General features: G+C 42.4%; 1 protein-coding gene across 4 annotated transcripts in view; it reads right to left on the minus strand.

Moving 5' to 3' along the window:
• Nucleotides 1-25,448, minus strand: part of sncaip (synuclein, alpha interacting protein) — a 59,830-nt gene that overhangs the window by 17,736 nt on the left and 16,646 nt on the right. For all 4 annotated transcript variants that reach the window (XM_078396292.1, XM_078396291.1, XM_078396290.1 and 1 more), the window contains exons 2-3: nt 19,709-19,809; nt 2,988-3,060 (exon numbers count right to left, since the gene is read on the minus strand). In XM_078396292.1, coding sequence (XP_078252418.1) covers nt 2,988-3,060; nt 19,709-19,762 — 127 coding nt within the window. In that variant the 5' untranslated portion in view covers nt 19,763-19,809. The remainder of the gene's footprint in view (nt 1-2,987; nt 3,061-19,708; nt 19,810-25,448) is intronic.

Here is a 25,448-nt window from a genome sequence, read left to right on the forward strand (position 1 = left end):
CAAAATTCCTTCCAAGTGATATTGAAGAATGGATGGCAGATGTTTTCTAGCTATTTTATACCGGCAGGAATTATGAAATGTAGACAAGATCCTGTCCTGGATTTATAAAAACAATGTCATCCAAAGGCAAATTTAGATCTTCAAAGGTTGCCAGATTTGGACTCTTTAATAATACTCTTCACCCTACTACATAACAAATATACAAAAGAAATCTTCAAAACATTTCTTCTGTTGGAGAATAGCTAAAAAAAAAAAATCAAGTTCAACAGAAAAAAAGGCTTCTAATTGCTAATGAGTACATTAGAGTAAAAATATATGGTATAAAAATATTGTCAGTTCTTTGTATAAAGCAAGATATTTTACTTGATGCGCATTATATCTTTCTTAGCTCCCACATTATTCTGTCTTTAAACAAATATATAACCAATAACATGATCTCCCTTTCCACCTAAAGACAATTTAATCTTGGCTTCTGCATCATGCACAAGGGATGCCATTTAAAAGAGTGCCAAAATTATCAACTTGACGTTTACAGTACTTTTGAATAGCTAAAGTGAGCATCTAGACTCAATAGGTATGAATAAAGTTTATTTTTGAAACATGAAAATAGATTATTAGTATTTTAAGTTCACCCAAAAATAATACCATTCAAAATTATTTCCATTTATTCTCCAAAATAAAGTCTTTGCAGCTGTCAGATTACTATCTTTAAACTTCAAGTAGCCAATTCAATTTTTTTTAAAAATCAGGCTTATTTGAGATCAAGCTCCATATACGCTAAATAATATTTTTATCCTTTAAAATCTTTAATAACATGAAAGACAATTAAAGTGCATCTGTGAAAATTCCGATATTTGATTATTCTTTTAACTGATAACATGCTATCAGCATGCAAAAATCACTCCAGAATAAAAACATTGTTTTTACAATAAAATCAAGTAAGAATAGCACACTCACCCGCCACTATTAAGTATTGGGAACAACCTTGGAGCTGCCAGACTTGATAGCTGTTTAATTGTCATTCACCAAGTGGCAATACTTCAGAGCTATCATACAATTTGTTAGCGGCAAGATTGTTTTGTTGTGTATGATTCAGCACGGAAGCAAATCTTGCATTACAGTTTCACTAGGTTGGCACCACATTTTAAGGTATGCTCAATGCTACTTCTAGCACGCCATTCTGCACAAATCTTTGAGGCAACACTGTCTCCTGGCTCAACAGTGAGTGTACAGTGAAGGAGATGTCAGGCTATGAGATTACAGGTTGTGGTGGTACACATTTCTACTGTTGCTTATCCATAGTGCCTCATGGCAGCTCAGCTTTCATCTGCTAAATCTGTTCTTAGCCTGTCCTACTTAAGACCACTGTATTTCTGAACAGCTCTTGGTGTGAAGACAGAATTTTGTCTCCATTGGCATTGTTTCATATGAAGAAAGACTGGATAGACTAGGCTTGTACTTGCTGGAATTTAGAAGACTGAGGGGGGATCTTATAGAAACATATAAAATTCTTAAGGGGTTGGAGAGGCTAGATGCGGGAAGATTGTTCCCGATGTTGGGGGAGTCCAGAACCAGGGGTCACAGCTTAAGGATGAGGGGGAAGTCTTTTAGGACCGAGATGAGAAAACATTTCTTCACACAGAGAGTGGTGAGTCTGTGGAATTCTCTGCCACAGAAGGTAGTTGAGGCCAGTTCACTGGCTATATTTAAGAGGGAGTTAGATGTGGCCCTTTTTGCTAAAGGGATCAGGGGGTATGGAGAGAAGGCAGGTACAGGTTACTGAGCTGGATGATCAGCCATGATCATATTGAATGGCGGTGCAGGCTCGAAGGGCCGAATGGCCTACTCCTGCACCTATTTTCTATGTTTCTATGTTTCGTGGCCTTTTCTATCATTGCTGTTTGTAGGCGTATTTATCAAAAGGCAGACTGGGAAGATGAGGTCAAGTAGGTTCACCTGTCATATTGGTTCCTGCTGCAGACCCAGTCTGGCAGCTCCTCAGGAATAAGCCAGTTCAGTCTGTGTTGGCAGTACAAAGTCATTGTACATGATGAACTGAGGGGAAATACAACAGGAGAAGCTGGAATTAAGCATGGCAGAGAAGAGGAATACTGACTTGATAGGGGATAGCGAGGAAGAGTGAGAGCACAATGTGTGAAGTTTGGAGGAACATAAAGTGCGAGAGAAAACATGGTAAACTGAATGGAATTATGTCTGTCTGATTGTTGTCCAACGGAAAGTGTAGCGGTGTAAATGATTTGTCGGGGTGGAGGGAAGTCTGGATTGACGACTGGTAAATAAAAAAGCCACCAGAAGCAACTGTCTGAAAGTTTATTGATAATTTAATTGCCAAATTGTTTTATTTGAAGATTAAAAATGTATTAATTTGTGAAACCTGATGCACATATCTAATATGCCAGACAAGCAAGTATAAAGAAGCATATTATGCACTAAAAGTGAACTGAATACATTGATAAAGATGGTGCAAGAGATACCCAGAGCACATATCTGAAGCATCCATTAGGCTAATTTTATACTGGTGCCTGAAACCGATTGCTGTTCTCTTTCCATGATCTCTTCCCCCTCCAAAACTACAGCAGCAAAGAATTAACCTAAAATTTAAACATCATCACCACATACCAGGCATCCTTAACTAACCAGATTTACTTAAATGTTAATTTTGCGTCTGCCACAAACCTGAACCGCTCTTGACTATGATTATCCGCTTGCCTAGATTATACCAAAAAGCCAATATTATTCAAGTCAAGTCCTCATCTAGTTATTTTTTAAAATCTTCACAACCACTCAATAGGACAAGTCATTGTTCCGTTTGGAGTTATAAATGTAATTAATTCTTTACTTTTAATGCAGTAATAGGAATATTGACAACATTGAAAAATTAAACCAATTTTCAAACCCCATCATTACCATGAACATTATGCAAAACTGACAAAGCGCAAAACATAAACTATAATTTTTTAAAATACCTATTCGATCTTCATTCTGCATGTCAGATCTTTTGTACAGCTCAGGAAGGGCTTTTGTTGCAGAACTGCCAAACTGCAAAGAAAGAAATTTTAGAGCAAAATTATACACTGGAGTAGATGTGCAGCATGTTTCTCCATTGTGCTGGAGGAATAAAGCGTTTTAATAGCTTTGTGGGGATGTCCCAGAGCACAATTCTGTTTTTTGGGGTCCAATTTAAAATGGGAGGCATAAACTTTCTGCAGTAAGACAAACTTCACATCAAAAAATAAATAAAAAAATCAAACAAAGCATTTCAAACTTTTTAGACATTCTGCAAGTACAAGCTATTTGAATAGCAGCTGTGACTGATTTATCAGAATTATATCTAGGTATTCACCTTATCAACTATGTAAACTGCAAGCAGAATAAAACCCAGTTTATGAAATTAAACACATCGGTTTGTCAATCAAACATATTAAATTAAAATAAAAAGTAAACAACTTAATGAAAATAAGCAGCTCAATTCTGATAAATGGGGACATACTAAATGCATTAGCATAAGGCTGGGCATGATTAGCATAAGGCTGAAGGACCAGATCCACCACCATAGCTCAGTACGAAGAACCACCAGCATTTTGCTCCTCCTCCTGCACCTATTTTCTATGTTTCTATGTTTCTAATACTCCAAATGCGGCCTAACCAAATTCCTATAAAGCTGCAACATAACTTCCTGACTCCTATACGCAATGTTCTGACTAATGAAGGGAAGCACACCATATGCTTTCTTTACCACTATTCGTGTCACTAATTTCAGGGAACTAAGAACTTGGGCCCAATGATCCCTCTGTACATCAATGCTGTTAAGGATCTAACCATTGAGTGTATATTTCTTCTGTCAGTGGACCTCCCATATTGCGACATCTCATACTTGCTTGGAGTAAACTCCTGCTAATTCCTTGTCCATATCTGTAACCTAACTATATCCCTCCATATCCTGACAACCTTCTTCATTGACCATAACCACCAATTTTTGTGTCATAGAGTGATACAGTGTGGAAACAGGCCCTTCGGCCCAACTCGCCCACACTGGCCAACAATGTCCCAGCTACACTAGTCCTACTTGCCTGCGCTTGGTCCATATCCCTCCAAACCTGTCCTATCCATGTACCTGTCTAACTGTTTCTTAAACGATGGGATAGTCCCAACCTCAACTACCTCCTCTGGCAGCTTGTTCCATACACTCACCACCCATTGTGTGAAAAAGTTACCCCTCGAATTCCTATTCAATCTTTTCCCTTCACCTTGAACCTATGTCCTGTGGTTCTCTATTCTCCTTCTCTGGGCAAAAGACTCCGTGCATCTACCCGATCTATTCCTCTCGTGATTTTGTATACCTCTACAAGATCTCCCCTCATCCTCCTATGCTCCATGGAATAGAGACCCAGCCAACTCAACCTCTCCTTTAAAGCTCACACCCTCTAGTCGTGGCAACATCCTCATAAATCTTTTCTGAACCCTTTCAAGCTTGACAATATCTTTCCAATAACATGGTGCCCAGAACTGAACACAATATTCAAAATGTGGTCTCCCCAACGTCTTATACAACTGCAACATGACTTTCCAGCTTCTATACTCAAAACTCTGACTGATGAAGGCCAAAGTGCCAAAAGCCTTTTTGACCACCTTATCCACCTGCGATTCAACCTTCAAGGAACCACGCACCTGCACTCCTAGACCCCTCTGCTCTACAACACCACCCAGAGGCCTATAATTTACTGTATAGGTACTGCCCTTGTTCGACGTCCCACAATGCAACACCTCACACTTCCCTGTACTAAATTCCATCAACCATTCCTCCGCCCACCTGGCCAATCGATCCAGATCCTGCTGCAATCTTTCAAAACCATCTTCACTATCTGCAAAACCACTCACTTTTGTATCATCAGCAAACTTGTTAATCTTGCCCTGCATGTTCTCATCCAAATCATTGATGTAGATGACAAACAGTAACAGGCCCAACACCGAACCCTGAGGCACACCACTCGTTACAGGCCTTCAGTCCAAGAAGCAACCTTCCACCATCACTCTCTGCTTCCTTCCATGGAGCCAATTTGCTATCCATTCAGCTACAAACTTACTAACTAACCCATCCATATTTTCATTCAAGTCCATAGCAGACCACTACTGACCTTCAGCCAGAGTTATACTCTTCTACCACGATGCTCTGTCTTCTTTGGTATATCAGTTCTGATTTACCATGGACCCCAGGCATCTTAATCTTGTGGATCAGCCCAACTTGGGGGGCTTTATCAAATGGCTTACTAAAATCCATGTTGGCAGCATCTATTGTCCCACCCTCACCAATTACCTTTGTCACCTCCTAAAATTCAATCAAGCTTGTAAGACCTGCTCAAATATTTTTTTTAAATCTGATTTTCTCTGTAGCTATAACACTATAATGCTGTAAAATTACATTCTGGACTCCAATATTTTTCTATTTGCACTGCCTGTTCTACTTGTATATGACTTGATTGTACTCGTGTAAAGTATGATTTGGCTAGAGAGCATGCAAACAAAGCTACCGTATCTTGGTACATGTGACAAAATAAACCAATGTCAACACCATCGGTCTTCGGATAGCGAAGTTACGGTTTTCTGCATGGATGCTAAATAGGGTGGACTTTCGAGTAATCCACATGCTGGACACTCTGCAGCTTCTACTAACAGTGATCAAGATGGAGTCTAAGAAGTGTCAGTTTTAAAGGATCCTTGACAGCTTTGCCATTGATTTGTTCGCAGCAAAATTTGTGCTGACATTGGCATATTGAGGTTTTGTAAATGGAGATAACAGAGGGGATTAGTCAATCAGTTTGGCTGTTACAAGCACCTGTCACAGCTCTGGTGATGTGAAGATTCAACCATTCAATGCATGTGTAAGAGTTGTTCCTATGCGGTCTTGTACTCGTTTCTTTAATGAAATATGGTCTTGAATTTTGATAAGTTTGTGTTTCAAGCATTTAATTAGAAGGATTTCTTGGACTTTTGATTGGCAAGGAAGGATCAGGGAAAGCTAAGTCTTTCCAGAGGTTTGTATCCTTTGAAACCCTGGCATTGAAATCACCTAGGAGTTTGTTTTTCTCCCTCTGAGATGTGGCTCAGGGCATTCAAGGTCAGAGTAGGTCATCTCTGCAGTTAAACCAGTTCCTTCCTATACATTTAGTATAGAAGTTGGGAGATCATGTTTGAGTTGTATAAGACATTGGTGAGGTCATATTTTAAGTATTATGTTCAGCTTTGCTCACCATGTTACAGGAAAGATGTTGTCAAACTGGAAAGGGTACAAAGAGGATTTACGAGGATGTTGCCAAGACTCAAGGGACTGAGTTAGAAGGAGAGGTTGAGCAGGCTAGTACTTTATTCCTTGGAGAGCAGGAGGATGAGGGATGATCTTATAGAGGTGTACAAGATCATGAGAGGAATAGATTGGGTAAATGCACAGAGCCTTTTGCCCAGAGTAGGGAAATCAAGAACTTGAGGACATAGCTTTAAGGTGAGGGGGGAAAGATTTACTAGGAACCGAGGGATACGTTTTTTCCCCCACACAAACGATGGTGAGTATATGGAACAAGCTGCTGGAGGAGGTAAATGAGGCAGGTACTATCATAATATTTAAGAAACATTTAGACTGATGTTGGGATTTTCCCAAGGGCCATGGATAAGATCGATTTAGAGGGTTATGGGCCAAGTGTGGGCAGGTGGGATTAGTGTAGATGGGGTATGTTGGGTGGTGTGGGCAAGTTGGGCCAAAGGGCCTGTTTCCATGCTGTATGACTCCATGACTCCATATATCAAGACAGCTGATTCAACATCATGTCTGATCCAGTGCTTAATAATGCCCTGACTTGAATTACTCTTTGGAAAACGTTGACAGTTCTTCACGTGCCATGCAATTTGTGTGTGTTACCAAAAGCAAAAAAATCTCCTAGGTTATTCAATAACTCAAGTTCCCCTAATTTTAACAAAGTTTCAACTTTCCAGTTAGCTCTAAGTGTAATATGTCTTCTGTTCAGACCACTAAACTACACTGTCACATCTTGCACACTATAAAGCAAAAGCTCAAACAATTCAAATTCAAAATAGCAGTGTATGGAAATGCTTGATCAGACCTATGATTCATTTTGGCAGGAATCCTGAAAACATTCAAATTTTTGATGTTTTGGGATTACAAAAATTCAGACTAGCAATCTTCTACTGTATTTGTTTCTTTTCCCTGTCAAGCACAATGGTACAGTGGCTAGTCTCATCCAGATTTGTAATTTGTCACCCTTGGCATGGAAAATCTGTCATAAATCTTGGTGCCCCGCTAACTAACGCACATTTGGCCACACAGAACATTCTTGTGCAATAGTTGCAGAATTCAAACTCTTTATTCCTACTAAGGGAAATCTAGTTAGACAACTGCATTACATTGCAATAATAAACAGACTAGATATATATTAATCATCTTTAGGAAACTCTATTCATCATTCACTCAGCAATTTGTTTTAAATAAAAACATACTTTACTCAATAATCAACAGTGGGCCCGGCACCAGTGCAGCATACCATTCATTAAAGGCTTTGAATCTGAAAAATATCCCTCTACCACCTACCTTCATGCCAATTTTGTATTCAATTGGCTAGCACACACTGGATCCCATTTGATCCAACCTTCTATACCAGCTTACCATGCAGTATCTTACCCATATGTTCAATTAAGCAATGTCTACTGCACTGCCCTCATCAATCCTCTTGGTCACTTCTTCAAACAAAAATAACATTAGTCAAACTGGTGAGACACGATTTCTCATGCAAAAAGTCATGCTGACCATCCCTGATTAATTTTTGGCCCACCAAATGCATGTAGATCCTATATCTCAGAATCACTATTACGGCCAGCTTCTCGTCTTTCTTATAAAGCCCCAAAGCTGCCGTTGATGAAGGATAGTGGAACGACATCTTCTTGACGCAAATAACCAACAACAAAGAGATCTCCATGACGTTTCAGTTTGTTTGTCGTTTATTTGAAGTTGCAATAAAACATCGTGGCATATCTCTTGTTATTAACTTGTTATTGATTAGTTTGGTAAAAATTTGATGTCCTACCATGGTTCCTTCGTGACTTACACCAACTACCAGACCTTATATCCAGTAGGCACTTATTCTATTTTCTTTGGCCACCAAAATCTTATTATTTTAGTAGGCTCTTATAGTTAAAAATCCTTCTTGCCAATCTTCTATCGGCAGGTTCTTCTCGTGAACTGAAGCATTACGTCGGAACTGGCAGCTCCTCTGGCTCAACTGGCTCCGCCCAGTCCATATACGCAAGCACAGAATTAACCTCTTAGTGTCCAAATAATACAACCGGATACAAAATATAATATACTAAAATAACTAATAAACGCAAAATGGCTCCTACACACTGGCCCCTAATTGTTATAAGTGTATAACGCAACAATTACTAATATTAAAAGGAGCCATAAAAACTTCATAATCAAAAAGGCAAACACTATATATTGGCATCTAATCTACTACAGTGATTCCTCAATCTTTAAGGCACCAGTCTTTGCTGTACTCAGGTATCAGCTTCAAGTAGCAGACATATCTTGGTTATCGGTCTTTCCAAGATGTTGCTTTTAGTCTGAAGCCGAACTGTACGCACAAAACCTTGTGCGTCTGGTATAGTCTCCAATATTTTGCCCACCGGCCAGGAGCTACATGGTGCAGTAGAATCGACCACCAGAACGATGTCACCTGTAACGAAGTTTCTCTTCATCTTAGACCACCTCTGTCGTTCCTGGATCAGAGGCAAATATTCCCATATCCACCGTTTCCAAAAAAGATCTGCCATGTATTATACAGGTCCATCTTTCGCAGCTTAAAAAGCGGTCTGTAGTTAGTCCTCTCGATACATCATCTGCAGGATTTTCCTTGGTGCTAACATATTTCCATTGTGACACGTCAGTAACATCCCTTACAAAGGAGATTCTGTTTGCTACAAACGTTTGAAAGCGTTTGGTTTCATTGTTGATGTACTTAAGCACTGTTGTGCTATCGGTCCAGAAGACAGATTTGTCCAGTTGAAGCTGTAATTCTTTCTGCAGCATTACATCAACTCTGACAGCTAAGACTGCAGCTGTAAGCTTCATCCTGGGAATTGTCCTGTTTCAATGGCGCCAATCCAGCCTTTCCCATTATAAATGCAATATGCACCTCTTTACTATCGTTTTCCAGTCTTAGATATGAAACAGTACCGTGGCCACTTTTGCTGGCGTCTGAGAAGTGGTGTAGCTGTGCATATCTGATTTGACCAAAGTTTGTGGGCTTCATACAATGGTCCACTTTAAACTCCGTAATCTTGTTGAGATCTGTTAGCCCATCGCTGGGAAAAAGTTTGGGGTATGTCATCTTCTCAATCAAGTTTCTCCTTGCAGAGGTCCTGCATAATCAGCTTAGCTGGCAGAGTAAATGGTGCTAGGAATCCTAAAGGATCGTAGATAGAGCCGACTTCAGACAAGATGCCACGTCTGTTGCATGGGCGTTCCTGTACAGCAATTTTGAACTGGAACACGTCTGTTTCAACGCACCAACGCAATCCTAGTGCTCTTTCCATCGGCAGATTGTCCTGGTCCAAGTCCAACTCCTTGATCTCTTTAGTTCTACTTGTGTGAGGAATGGATGTTAATACAGCACGGCTATTACGGATCCATTTTGATAGCGTAAATCCTCCCATTTGGCAGATGTCAGTCAGGTCTTTTACCATCTGAAATGCTTCTTATTCTGAAGGCATGGATTTTAAACAATGATCCACGTAGAAGTTGTCCTTTACCATGTTTATCACCTCTTGCGAAAAGTATGCTCCGTTATCCTCAGCAATCTTTCTCAATGCAAAGTTTGCACAACTTGGTGATGACGTGGCTCCGAAAAGATGTACCTTCATCCGGTATGCAACAAGATCTTGCTGCACATTACCGTTGGGCCACCACAGAAATCGCAGGTAGTCAATATGCTTTTCTGAAACCTTGACCTGATGAAACATTGCTTTAATATCCGCCATCCAAGCAACCGGCTCTTGTCTGAATCTGATGAGAACTCAATAGACAATAGACAATAGGTGCAGGAGTAGGCCATTCAGCCCTTCGAGCCAGCACCGCCATTCAATGCGATCATGGCTGATCACTCTCAATCAGTACCCCGTTCCTGCCTTCTCCCCATACCCCCTCACTCCGCTATCCTTAAGAGCTCTATCCGGCTCTCTCTTGAAAGCATCCAACGAACTGGCCTCCACTGCCTTCTGAGGCAGAGAATTCCACACCTTCACCACTCTGACTGAAAAAGTTCTACCTCATCTCCGTTCTAAATGGCCTACCCCTTATTCTTAAACTGTGGCCCCTTGTTCTGGACTCCCCCAACATTGGGAACATGTTTCCTGCCTCTAATGTGTCCAATCCCCTAATTATCTTATATGTTTCAATAAGATCCCCCCTCATCCTTCTAAATTCCAGTGTATACAAGCCCAATCGCTCCAGCCTTTCAACATACGACAGTCCCGCCATTCCGGGAATTAACCTAGTGAACCTACGCTGCACGCCCTCCATAGCAAGAATATCCTTCCTCAAATTTGGAGACCAAAACTGCACACAGTACTCCAGGTGCGGTCTCACCAGGGCCCGGTACAACTGTAGAAGGACCTCTTTGCTCCTATACTCAACTCCTCTTGTTACGAAGGCCAACATTCCATTGGCTTTCTTCACTGCCTGCTGTACCTGCATGCTTCCTTTCATTGACTGATGCACTAGGACACCCAGATCTCGTTGAACTCCCCCTCCTCCTAACTTGACACCATTCAGATAATAATCTGCCTTTCTATTCTTACTTCCAAAGTGAATAACCTCACACTTATCTACATTAAACTGCATCTGCCATGTATCCGCCCACTCACACAATCTGTCCAAGTCACCCTGCAGCCTTATTGCATCTTCCTCACAATTCACACTACCCCCCAGCTTAGTATCATCTGTGAGTGAGTTAGGTCTGGACGCTGCAGTAGTTGGCAGTTAAGTGGTGTACCCTTAAAGACTGCTGCACAGTCAAAGACCACTCTTATGGTTCCTTTCTTTGGTACTTCCCTCATCACGAGGTGTATCACTCAAAGTTTTCCATCACTTTGATTTAACTGGTCCATTGGTACCCTTTCAGCATTACCAATATCAATCATTTCTGTGAGGAAAGATGTATATTCATTACAAAACTTCTCATTCTTATTAAACTTGCATTTCAAACTTTGGATACACTGCTCTGCTATGCAACAGTTGTTTGGCATGCTGGTATTCTCCTGCTTAAAAGGTAAGTCTAGCCAATAATGTCCATCTGTCATCCTTGCCGAACAATTCATAATATCCATGAACTTTTCTCTGGACCTCATCTCTGGACATTTCTTCCTTTTCCTTGCTGGATCCTTCATTGAAGTCATGATTGTATTGTTTAATCAGAGGTTCCTCTAGATTCACAATGGGTATTCGATTGATAGCAGCAGCAGGAGAGCCATTTCCATCCCTGCTGTCGTGGTCTTTTCTCAGAGGACCCTAAATAACCCATCCCAACAAGGTTTTCATGGCGTACAGTGTATCTCCTTGGCTGTTGACCAGCTCTCAAGGTTCCAATACCTTAGAAGCATTAGTTCCGATGAGTAGGTCAATGCCGGAGTCTATTTCAGAAATCTTGACATTTTTCACGTAATGGCCATTGCTTCAGGTCTTCTTGTCTGGGAATGTTTGATTGTGAAACAGGAATGGTCTTATTGGTAAACACATCAGATAGTTGAACAAAATCATTGTTGTCCAGACCAGATATTTCCAAACCTGAAATAATAAGACTGGTTACGGACTTCTGTAAGTCTGGAGAATCCTCTTCTTTGGTCCTGAAATCTTCAGCCTTCTTACCAGGCTTCTGGTGCAGAAGGTAGATGAACTTCCATTATCCAAAAATGCATATGTTTGCAACACTGTACTCCCATTGTGGCTCTTTACTTGCACTGGTACGATGGAGAAGATGCTGGCTTCTTCACCGGCCCCGATATGTCCACACATTTGAGATGGAAGAGCATCATCGCTGGCGCTTGCCTTATCCTGCTTCTCCTTCTGTTCTGTATATGCTGAAGATGCTCTTCTTGCACCTGTGCTTCTACAGGTTCTGTAGTCGTGGCCAAACTGCTTTTGGCTGTTTATGGCTTTTCTCTTGCCTTAGCAAAGGTAGGGCCTTTTGACAGTTCCTCCTTTCAAATAAGAGTTCATCCCATCAGCTACTGTCGAGCTGTATCTTGATTTCCTAGCCTTAAGTACATTGCATCTTGTTTTGGCTGCTGCCATTGCAGCATCTAGTACCAATCATTCTTTCCGTCTTCTCAGCTGTTCCTTCTGGCTCTTCCTATCAAGCTCCATTTCCAATTGTCTTCTCCTCCTGTCGATCTCCTCTTCCATTTCTAATTGGTTTCTCTTCCATTCTTCTTCCATTTCTAATTGTTGTGCCTCAATCTCATGCTTCGGTTCCAAGAACACAGCTTGCTCTGCAAGAACAGCCAGAGTTTGATGCTCAATTTGGAGTTTGAGATATTTGAAGCATTTTCAGGTCTGACGGAGTCTATGTCTACACCACCCTGGCATAAGACGCTCTCGACATTGGGGGGTGTGGTCCCATGACCAACTTGGTATATCCACGCATAACTTCCTGATCAAATTCATCGAGAGCATCCCTTACCTGGCGCATCCATTTGTCTTGCCTTTCAGGTTGTAATAGTCTCAATGCTTCATTCTTCATTGATTTCGTCCTTCAGGTGGTTAAATTGAATCATGTTGAATCGTACCTCATGTACCTTTTCAGCTGATTCTATTAGTTCTTTAGTGCTTTCCATTAACCTGTTAGCTTGTTTCCATTTACTTTTCTTCTTTTTTTCATGTTTGTCATAGGCTAAATTCAGACCTATAAATATAAATTTAGTGGCGCTTGTCTCCACTTTAGGCCTTGTTCCGATGTCGTCACCTTGTGACTGAACATCAGATTTCGTTACAGACATGTTGTCCTTCTTGAAGATGTACAGCTGTGTTCTTATCTTCAATGTAATGCCAAACAAGACTGATAACTAACCACTTTCAAGGTTATCTCTTTGTGGCTTGCATTCCAAACTTTTCAGTACCAGTTACGGAAAACAGCTTTCCAGGCTTACTGCAATTAACAGGCTTTCTTACAAACCAATTTAACGGAGATATCGATTTCTTATCTTCAAAGTTTTAACGACAAACAATCCTTCCAGTTTCAATCGCCACACAACTTCAGTCTCTTTGCGAGCTAATAAACTTCAAATCACTCTAGAGACAGATTTATGTTTCTGGTCACCGAGGATAGCTCGTTCTATTCTGCGTTGAGAAACTTTAGCAATAAATCCCTCCAGGTCAGTTAAGCTCTCACCCTTTGTATTTCATGAAGACAAGTTCTGGCTGAACACTCCTGAAGAGTAAATTCAAGCTGATTGGACAAGCTAAGGTAGATTTTTACGATATTACGGCCAGCTTCTCGTCTTTCTTATAAAGCCCCAAAGCTGTCGTTGACGGATAGTAGAACGACATCTTCTTGACGCAAATAACCAACAAAGAGATCTCCACGACATTCCAGTTTGTTAGTCGTTTATTTGAAGTTGCAACAAAACATATTGGCATATCTCTTGTCATTAACTTCTTATTGATTAGTTTGGTAAAAATCTAATATCCTACCGTGGTTCCTTCGTGACTTATACCAACTACCAGACCTTATATCCAGTAGGCATTTCTTGTATTTTCTTTGGCCACCAAAATCTTATTATTTTAGAAGGGTCATAGTTAAAAATCTTTCTTGCCATTCTTCTATCGGCAGGTTCTTCTCGTGAACTGAAGCATTATGTCGGAGCTGGCAGCTCCTCTGGCTCAGCCCAGTCCACATATGTAAGCATAGTATTAATCTTAGTGTCCAAATAATGCAGCCGGATACAAAATAATATAATATACAAAAATAACTAATAAACGCAAAATGGCTCCTACAACCACCAATAACTTGCCCATCACCAGTCTTTCGTTCCCAGGATTTTTGAGACACCTTTTCTTAAATTGAGGCACAACATTATCCACCCTCCAAATCTTCTGGCACCTCACCCATGGATATCAATCCTTTTTTTTAAAATAGAGGCAAAGATTTTTCATCCAAACTATGCACTCCATAAAGCTTTTATATTTCTTCATATTTAATGAGTTTAATTAACTTCTTTGCCAATTCCTAAACATGAAAAAGAGAATAAGATTGGCCTAGCAATAGGAAACAGGGCACATCAAATTCAGTTAAATACTGCTCAATCATCAAGGTGTTGAATGGGTCATCAGTGCTGTGGAGTAACGGTTATTCACTAATAATTACTCACCGTTGCCTATTTTGTTTTTTGTCCGAACTACTCTGCTCCAGACTTCATCATAGAACAAACATGGAGGCTCAGCACCTCATATTTTGCTTGGGTAGCTTACAACCCAGCGGTATGAACGTTGAAATCTCTAATGTTAGGTAACTTCTACAAACAATTCCCGCTCCAACCATGCCCCTTCATCCACTAAAAATCGGTAAACTAATTCCATAGTTTTCAATAATGTATCCCTCTTGGGATCACACCGACCCTAGTCTACAATCGACCTATGAGGGAATCTGTTGTCAGCCCTGCAAGAGGGCTGAGAAAATAACATTATCTGAACATACTCCAAGACAATACTGTTCTTATATTACTGTGCAACGTTGTGAGCCCACTCACAATTATTTCACCACTAGAGGTCAGTTCCTCTCAGAAGAAACTGGATTTTTTATAACAGGTTATTTATTAATAATCATAAAATGCATCTAAACTTTTCATTCCACGCAAAAAAAACAGATTAAAATATTTCACAATTAAGAACAGTGGCAGCAACATGTGCCTTATGACAATTTAAATAAATTAGAAAAAGTGTAAAATAACTTGGTCAAATTATTACATTGCAATTGCTCCTTCAATGTTTATGAAAGAATACTACCGAGTAATATGAAAAACAGATGACTGTCTTTTATAAATGGAAAATTCACATTTTCTCAGATCATTGTCTATAAAACATAAATATTTTGCAGAATAACATACTTAAATAGCCAAGCACGGCACTGTGCGTGGAAAATCATGTCTCACAAATTGAATTGAGTTTTTTGAAGAGGTGACTGAGAAGATTCACAAAGGCAGGAAAGTAGATATACTCTACATGGACTTTAGCAAGTCAAAGCATGATAGCTTATAGAGTCATAGAGTGATACAGCGTGGAAACAGGCCTTGCAGCTCAGCTTGCCCACATTGGACAACATGTTCGAGCAACGCTATTCTACCTGCCCACATTTGGCCCGTATCTTTCCAAACATGTCCTTTACACGTACCAGTCTAACTGTTTCTTAAATGTTGGGATAGTCCCTGCCTCAATTACCTCCTCTGGCAGCTTGTTCCATACCCCCACCACCTTTTTTTGTGAAAAAGGTACCCCTTAGATTTTTATTAAATCTTTTCCCCTTCACATTAAACCTATGTCCTCTTGCCTTCGATTTGTCTACTCTGGGCAAGAGACTCTGCATCTACCTGATCTATTCCTCTCATGATTTTATATACCTCTATAAGATCACCCCTCATCCTCCCGCGCTCCAAGGAATAGAGTCCCAGTCTATTCAACCTCTCCCTACAGCTCAGAACATCTAGTCCTGATAACATCCTTAAAAATCTTCTTAGTACCCTTTCCAGCTTGACATCTTTCCCATAACATGCTGCCTAGAACTCAACACAATACTCTAAATGCGGCCTCACCAACGTCTTAAACAATTGCAACATGACCTCCCATTTCTTATCATGACCAACCTTATCTGAAAGGTTACATCATGGTGGATCCAGCATGAGCTAGCCAATTGGATGCAAAATTGTCTTGTTGGTAGAAGTCAGAGAATAGTAGTGGGATGTCATTTTTCATGCTTCCAGCAGAAGAACCCAGTACGCTGCAGCCTGCAGGGGAAACCCGCTGAGCAGGCCATAGGTCGAAGAACCCAGTGGATCACTGTCTGCAGGGAGATAGCCACCGAGCCGGCCACTGGTCAGGCGAACTGCAGCCTGCGGAGAGAGAGCCCATAGGGCAGGGGCTGGGAGAAAGCCACTTGTCCTCCGAATACCAGAGACTGGGAGGATGGAACAAGTGACAACGACGACAAGGGATGAGTGAACCAAAGACGGTAGGAGAGGGAACCAGGGTCTGGCCTACCGCCTCCTCAAGGTTGGCTGTGGGAGGTCCACAGGGCACTAAGATGGATGGGTGAAGTGAAGGACATCGCATCCAAGGAAGGAGATGTATGGAAGGCCGCAGCAACCTGGGGCTTGCCTAGTTCGGCACTGCTCATAACAACAAGAGCGTGGATTGGGCTTTGAAAATGGTGCCAAAACATGGTGCCTCTTGCATGCGGGCTCAGTAGACTATTTCTGTACACTTGGTAATCAAGGATGTGCTTGGGTATAGGAATACTGTACTGGACTTTATGCAAGAAAATAACTTCACTGTGCATTTGAATATGTGACAATAAAAGCACCACTGAACTACTGAAATTAGTGAGCTGTGATCAGCAGAGATCGGTGTTGAATCTACTGTTGTTTTTCATTTATGTTGACATTTTGGATGAGAACCTAGTTGGCATGATCAGGGCCGGATTAAGTTAGTGCGGGGCCCATAGCATATGTTATAAAGGGACCTTAAATACGGGACAAGTTGACGTCACCGCCCGCGCCCCAAGTGACCTCGCGCAGACAGTGGCCACATGCCCCCACTCCACCAATGGCGGCCGCCCGGGCCGGGAGATGGGTTGCTACGCAATCTATGTTAGGAGGCCCCCAGAAATCACAACAAAATGCAGCAACAATCAGCAAGGTCCCAAAATCCAGAGTTCAAATGCATAGGCTTGGGCCAACTCGGTGCAAAATTCAACAGAAATGCCGCGGGGATTTCTGCAGAGTATGGGCAGGAAACTCATCACACCCCAGCATTGGGTGGCCACCGCAGTGCGAGCGAGTGTGGCCAGCGCCCGCTCGATGCATACAATAGCACTGGAGACACCAAGGGCAGCTCTCCCAGTGTCAACAAAGCCGGATGCACACCATGCTCCCATCGGGGCAGCCCGGTACCCCCCGTTCCTCCCGATGTCCTGCGCCTCCCTCTCCCGCGAGCCGGGCTCGCCCACCTCAACCACAAACTCCACCGGCATTGTGTGTAGATTTACCAAGGATGCTGCCCCAGCCTGCAAGCTCTGGGTAGGGGAAAGGAATAAAACAAACCCGGCGACTTCCCGCCCACCCAACCAACCAACCAAACATGCCCTTACATAACAGCAGAGTCCGGCTCGGTCCCCCGGCTGCCGCAAGGAACCAAACCAGACTGTCAATGGGGAACCCGCGACCAGCATCAAAGAATGACGCAGTCCCTGACCGCTCCCCGTGGATTGGACGAATACCCGCAGGTTCAAGCAATCCAAGTGGACTGCAACTGGCTGCGTTACCCGGAAGCACCGACTCAATGCCACTCCCTCTGAGGGAACAACATTAAATCAGTGCCTCCAAGTCATGTAGCGGGCCACAATCCACTCAAACTGCCCAAATCCGCAGGAATTCGTCCAATCCACAAAAAAGTCAGAAACCGAGCCATTTCACTACACCAATCGCAGGTTCCCCATTGACAGTCCTGCTCAATTCCCCGCGCCAATCGGCAAACCGAGCCAGACTCTGCTGTCCTGGAGGGCATGTTTGGTTGGTTGGGTGGGCGGGAAGTCGGCGGGCCCCCCGATTCCTTTCCCCTCCCCAGAACCCACAGATTAAGGCAGCGACCCCGGCAAATCTGCACACTATGCCGGTGGAGCCCAAGGTGGCTCTGCCATCGGGGGCCGAGCCGCCCCAATGGGAACATGGTGTGCAGCCGGCGCCACCAACACCCAGAGAGCTACCCTTGATGTTTCCAGCGCCATCCATACACATGGAGCAGGCACTGGCAGCACTCGCCCTCACTGCAATCGCCACCCAATGCAAGGGCGTGATGTATTTCCTGCCCATACTCTGCAGAGATCCCCACTTGTACTTTAGAAACGACCTTTACGCAAGGAGTCACAATGCTCCACTGTCCGACTTAAAGCGATTTCGGAATGCCGACCAGTATAAGAAAATAACTGCAGATGCTGGTACAAATCAAAGGTATTTATTCACAAAATGCTGGAGTAACTCAGCAGGTCAGGCAGCATCTCAGGAGAGAAGGAATGGGTGACGTTTCGGGTCGAGACCCTTCTTCAGACCGGTCATTAAATTGAAACATTAACTCTGTTTCTCTTTCTGACCGCTGAGCTTTTCCCCGCGACATTTCTGCCAAACTCCACACCGAGTCAGCCCAAACCCGGGATTTCAAGACCTCGCTGACCACCACCACACCTTGTTGCGACCTCCGGGAGCCCCCAATGGGTGGCCGCCACCGGCAGAGCAGGGCGGTGACGCGCCGGCTGACCATTGGTCCGTGCAGCCCCGCCAACACATTCAAACCGCGGCGGTTAGGGAGCGGCGCGAGCAACGCAGCGCCCCTCAGTGGGATGCTGATATCAAGCATTTAGCGCGGGGCCCTCGAAAGCATGGGGCCCGGAGCAAATGCTACTTTTGCTACTATGTTAATCCGGCCCTGGGCATGATTCGGAAGCTTGTGGTGATATTAAAATTTTAGTCTTGTGGACAGTGAAAAAGGTTATTTAAGAATACAAGATTTAGAACAGCTGCAAAAATGGGCCTTGGAATGGCAGATGGAATTTAACTTGAAGTGTGAAGTTTTGTGTTTTGTTAAACGGACTTGCATAGTTTACATAGTTCTGGTTACTGACCTATAGGAAGGATGTCATTAAGCTGTAAAGTATGAAAAATTATTCACAATGTTGAAATACGGACAGGAGGGCATGAGTTAAAAGGACTGGTTAAGTTGTGGCATTTTTTTGGACTACAGGTGACTGAGTGGTGTCCTTATGAAGGTATACAAAATCATGAGGGGCATGGTTAGTCTTTATGCCAGGACATGGGAGCCAAGAACTAAAGGGCATAGATATGAGAGAGGACAGATTTAAAGGAACCTTTGGGGAAGTTGTTTCACACAGAGGGTATATGGAACAAACTGTCAGAGGAAGATATGTGATACAATTACAACGTTTAAAAGGCATTAGTTGGATACATGAATAAGAAAGGTTTATAAGGATTTGGGTCAGATGCAGGCAAGGGATACTAGCTCAGGAAGGCATCTTAGTCAGAATGGAATAACTCTGTGACAATGCATTCTAGGCTAAATAAAACAATGATATTTAAAATGGTGTGCCAAAGATTGTTGCATTTGATTCTAAATTTTTGACTTGAGTTTATTCATATTATTTAATCCATTAATAAGGAGCTGAGAGTTATATGGAGTACTGGAGGATAAAAATAAATTTGTAAAGATAGATGAATGCAATTATGTATGAAACATGAAAAACAATTTGCTCTGCCAACGTCTGCATTTCTAATCTTATTGCAGTAAGATCCTCCTAAAGTTTAGTATCTTTTTAAGCTAAAAATACAAAGAAAAATAAACATTTCTTACCGTATCATCGCTAAAATCAATTGCATCCAAATCTAAGTACTCGGGGATATCCATTGTACATCAAAGCACATTTTGGATTACAGCGGATCAAGAATGACAATCTGGAAAGATAAAAGCCACATTGTGAAATGGGGCAATTTGTTAAAAAAAATCTGCAACATATAAGTAGTCACTCCAAGTAAAACAAAAGGAGATATGTACCAGCATCTGCAGTTATTTTCTTACAAAATAAAAGGAGATATTCCTAAACATTCTCTCTATGAAAGTAACGCAGATTATTTGAGGATGATCATTGGCCAGGACACAGAAAGAATGTCCTGATCTTTGATAAATTAGACCAAGAGTCAAGAGTTTAATCGTTGCACATACCGAAACAGAACAATTAAATTCTTACTTGCAGCAGGTTTGTAAACACAGCACTCAATGGATAACATAATAAACAAAAACAAAAGAAGTTTAATACATAAAAAAGCACAAATTAGTGCAAAACAAAATAAACCCCAAAGTCCCTTTGCAACCAAGCCAGTTCGTAGTTTAGTTAGAATTTGTAGTGTTTAATAGCCTGATGTCTGTTGGGAAGAAGCCGTTTCTGAACCCGGACATCACAATGTTCAGACTCTACCTTCTTCCTAATGGCAGGAGTGAAATGAGAGCGTAGGCAGGGAGGTATGGGTCCTTGATGCTGGCTGCTTCTTTGAGGCAGCACTTCTTATAGATCCCTTCAATGGTGGGGAGGTCAGTACCCGTGATGGATCAGGCAGTTTTCACCACATTTTGTAATTTCCTTCATTCCTGGGCATTCAAGTTAACAAACCACAAAGTGATGCAACCAGTCAATATGTTCTCTGCCGCACACCTGCAGAAGTTCAGGAGAATAGTCGGTGACATACTGATTTCTCCCCAATCCTTTAGGGAAGTAAAGGTGTTGATGGGCTTTCTTTATGATTGCATCAATGTACTGGGTCCAGGACAGATCTTCAGAGATATGCATGTTCAGGAACAAAGCTGTTGATTCGCTTCACCACGGATCCATCAATGAAAATAAGTTTGTGGAACCTCTGCCGTTTTTTCCCCCAATGTCAACAATCAGATTGTTGGCTTTATTTACATTGAGAGAAAGGTTGTTCTGGCACCATTCAATCAGATAATTGCTGTCCGCCACTTGAACCCTCTGACCCTCCAAGACCACAGAAAATTGCAGAGAGTTGTGATACAGCCAGGCCCATCATGTAAACCAGCCACATTTACCTTGTCTGAAGAAGGGTCTCAACCCGAAACGTCACCCATTCCTTCTCTCCAGAAATGCTGCCTGTCCCTCTGAGTTACTCTAGCATTTTGTGTCTATCCTCTAACCTTATCTACTGCATCCAGTGTTTCCGATATAGGATCCTGTACATTTGCGAAACCAAGAATAGACTTGGCGACTGTTTCAATGAACACTTACAATTGGTCCATTAAATCCTACTGGATCTCCTGGTCACTAGCCATTTTAACTCCTCTTCTCATTTACTTTGGTAACTAGTATTTCAATGTTACACAATTTTCTTCTTGTGCTGACTTCATTCTCGACAAAATATTTCCAGCAAAGTTCTTCCAAGAAGGATCATTTCTGATTTAACCACAAATCCCAACCATTATTAAGCTTGCTTGCATTCCGCAAGATACCAGCAAAATATTATCTACAGCATATGGAATTAAAATAGATATTTTTACAACAATCATCTTTTGTAAGTGGCAAGGGGTCTTCAAACAAAACATGCATTGACCCACCTCCTCCAACCTCATCTATTGTATCCGCTGCTCTAGATTTCAACTTCTCTACATCGGCAAGACCAAACGCAGGCTCGGCGATCGTTTCGCTCAACACCTTTGCTCAGTCCGCCTTAACCAACCAGTTGCTCTCCCGGTGGCTGAGCACTTTAACTCTCCCGGTGGCTGAGCACTTTAACTCCCCCTCCCACTCCCAGTCTGACCTTTCTGTCATGGGCCTCTGCAGTGCCATAGTGAGGCCCACAGGAAATTGGAGGAACAGCACCTCATATTTCGCTTGGGCAGGTTGCAGCCCAGCGGTATGAACATTGACTTCTCCAACTTTAAATAGTTCCTCTGTCCCTATCTTCCCCTCCCCATTCCCAGTTCTCCCACTGTCTTCCTGTCTCCACCTATATCCTTTCTTTGTCCCGCCCTCCTGACATCAGTCTGAAGGGTCTCGACCCGAAACGTCGCCCATTCCCTCTCTCCTAGATGCTGCCTGACCTGCTGAGTTACTCCTGCATTTTGTGTTACCTTCGATTTGTACCAGCATCTGCAGTTATTTTCCTACAAGACCCACCATGTGCCATCAGTTTAACACACATTTCCTTAGCAAGAAACAAGAAATAAAAAGCAGGCGAGCCTTATATCAGCTGTATCAGTGGCAGGGAAATTATTAGAGACAGGGACAGGATAGATTTAGGTTTATTATTGCTATGTATACCCAGGTACAGTGAAAAGCTTTTGTTTGTGTGCTATCCATTCAAATTATACTATACATGAATACAATCAAGCGGTAGAGTGAAGAGAAAAATACCAGAATGCAGAATATAGTTGCTCAACGTTGTAGCGCAACAGTTACAGAGAAAAGATCCAATGTCCATAATGCAGCAGGATGGGAAAAAAAAAAAATCAGGACTGCACCTGAGGTTATGGAAGGACAGCTCAGAAGTCTGATAAGCGAGGGTAAGAAAGTGTTCCCGAGTCTGGTAGTTGGCACTTTCAAGCTTCTTTAACTTCTGCCCAACGCGAACAGGAGGAGAAGAAATAGGTGGGAAAGGTCCTTGATCTACATTGGCTACTTTCTCAAGGTAACATGGTGTAGATGGACTCAGTGGTGGGGAGTCTGAACTGTACGATGGACTGAGTTACATCCAGAACGTTGCAATTTCTTGTGGTCTTGGGCAGAACTGTTCCCAAACCAAGCTTTGATGCAACCCTTGTGTCCTTGTTGTCTAGGTGTTCCAGAGATGAGTTTACCCACTAATCTCCTATGTGGAACCATGTCAAAGGCTTTCTGAAAGTCAAGGTACACCAAATCCACCGGCTCTCCCCTGTCAATTTTCCTAGTTACATCATCAAAGAATTCCAGAAGATTAGTCAAGCATGATTTCCCCTTCGTAAATCCATGCTGACTCGGAACAATCCTGTTACTACTAACCAAATGCTCCGCAATTTCGTCTTTTATAATTGACTCCAGCATCTTCCCCACCACTGATGTCAGACTAACTGGTCTATAATTTCCCGTTTTCTCTCTCCCTCCTTTCTTAAAAAGTGGGACAACATTAGCTACCTTCCAATCCACAGGAACTGATCCTGAATCTATAGAACATTGGAAAATGATCACCAATGCATCCACAATTTCTAGCGCCACCTCCTTAAGTACTCTGGGATGCAGTCCATCAGGCCCTGGGGATTTATCAGCCTTCAGTCCCATCAGTCTACCCAACACCATTTCCTGCCTAATGTGGATTTCCTTCAGTTCCTCCATCACCCTAGGATCTCTGGCCACTAGAACATCTGGGAGATTGCTTGTATCTTCCTTAGTGAAGACAGATCCAAAGTACCGGTTCAACTCGTCTGCTATTTCCTTGTTCCCCATAATAAATTCCCCCGCTTCTGTCTTCAATGCAGGCAGACAGGATTAGTTAGTTTGGAATCATGGTTGGTGAAGACATGGTGGGCTGAAGGGCCTATTTTTGTGTTGTACTATGAATGTCCCAATCTATATATTTTAATTAGAGAAAAGAATCTCAGTTTCGCAATTTTGGAAGTTACTAGACCAAGTGGACCCGTTGGACCCATTCCTTGTAGAGGGGGAACAGGGAAGGGGAGAGGGTGTCACTGAGTGAGCCCTGGACCCAAAGCCTCTCCAGTATTGGTGTAGCACCCTCAACCCCCCCCCCCCCACTCAATCCCCCTTATACCCCCCTCCTCCCCCCACTAACCCCCTCCTCCCCCCACTAACCCACTCCATCCCCCCTACCCCACCCCTACTTGTCCCTCCCCTGCCCCCACCCCCCCAGCCCTGCCTCCACCCCCATTCCTCCCTCCCCACCCCTATTCCCCCCTCCCCCACCTCCATTCTCCGCTCCTCCCCACCCTCCCCCACCCCCCACTCTCTCCTCCCCCACCCCCATTCTCCCCCACCCCCACTCTCCCCCACCCCCTTCCCCAACCCCCACTCTCTCCTCCCCACCCTCTCCTGCCCCCCATTGTCTCCCTCCCCTCCCCCCCACCCCCACTCTTCCCCCCTCCCTCTCCCCCTCCTCCCCTCTCCCCCACCCCCTCCTCCATAATAATGCTGCATATGTATAAGTTGAATATTTATTTGGTAGATTACCACATATTAAACTACAACATATGACCAACAAATCCAAATGATGAGGCAGCAACAGTGTTGATGTGTGATTAAGGAAGAGACACAGCGTAAAGGGAAACTATGAATAATTTCCCAGACTGAAATGAAGCACAGCATTTAAGTTCCCTAGAGTCGGGTAATGAGACTATTTCAAAACTGGAAAATCATACAAATGACACAAAACATAGGGAGGAGAAAAAACTTGTTTATTTTCTCTCTTTCTGACAAAAGGGACTTTGAGCTAAAACTGTAACTCTGCTTTGAGCTGAAGCTATAACTCTGCTTCTCATCCACAGCCTGATCTGCGGAGTATTTCCAGTATATTCTGTTTTTACCCTGGTATTATTATAGATTTTTAAAAATATGTTGGAACACTGCACTATATGGGAATAAAGTTACACTTAGTGCTTCCCACACCAACATAGAGTGAGGCAGCAAATTACATGCAACCTATAGTTCTGCTATAACACACTTCCATAAACACTCACGGAATATAATTCAATTGATGAATTAGGGAACACTATTTGTATTGTGGGGAGAACTGGTTATAACATGGATTTTCATGGAGAATTAGAGAAGCACTTAAAACTAACTTTTGAAATTGACAAGCAAAAAAATAGGTGTCGAAAAAATTATTGTTCCATAAACACCATTGTCACTAAGAACACTGCTGCTAGTTTCACAGTAGGTGGCCACTGAAATTGACAAGCCATCACTTCTATTGTCTGAAGAAGGGTCTCAACCCAAAATGTCACCCATTCCTTCTCTCCAGAGATGCTGCCTGTCCCGCTGAATTACTCCAGCATTTTGTGTCTAACTTCTATTGACACTTGTCCAATGATACTCTTTTAAGCAATGATACACAGCCTTTGGTATTTTTAGCTTCCAGTAATACAAATAAACTCATTGCTATTGAAAATACTTTGTTTGAAAATCCTGCGGGAAAAATAACTTATTGTGAGTCTGAAACTATCTAGCCCAACCCCATTATCTCAATTGACACAATTAGAATGCAACTTTCTATAATGCAAGGTTTCTTAGGAATGTGACCATCGTATTGGTAACAGAACTGCCTGTATTCACTGTTCACAGTGTAACCTGCTCTACATCAACAATACCAGATATTAATTGGATGACATCAAATACCTCCAAACTGTCCACAAAAACAACTCCAAGTTTTGTTAGTAATCATCTTAATTATTTATTTTATTCCAAGCTTGTTGTTTTGCAATGAAACTTAGTATTAGAAGTAATAAGCCATCAATATTTCTGCCATATATAACGCATTGGTCTGAATATCAATTTTGTAATGAGTTGTAAACATTTGTTTTCTCTTCAGTAAGAAAT

The sequence above is a fragment of the Rhinoraja longicauda genome, chromosome 3, assembly GCF_053455715.1.
Source record: "Rhinoraja longicauda isolate Sanriku21f chromosome 3, sRhiLon1.1, whole genome shotgun sequence".
In the NCBI taxonomy this organism is placed as follows: domain Eukaryota; kingdom Metazoa; phylum Chordata; class Chondrichthyes; order Rajiformes; family Arhynchobatidae; genus Rhinoraja; species Rhinoraja longicauda.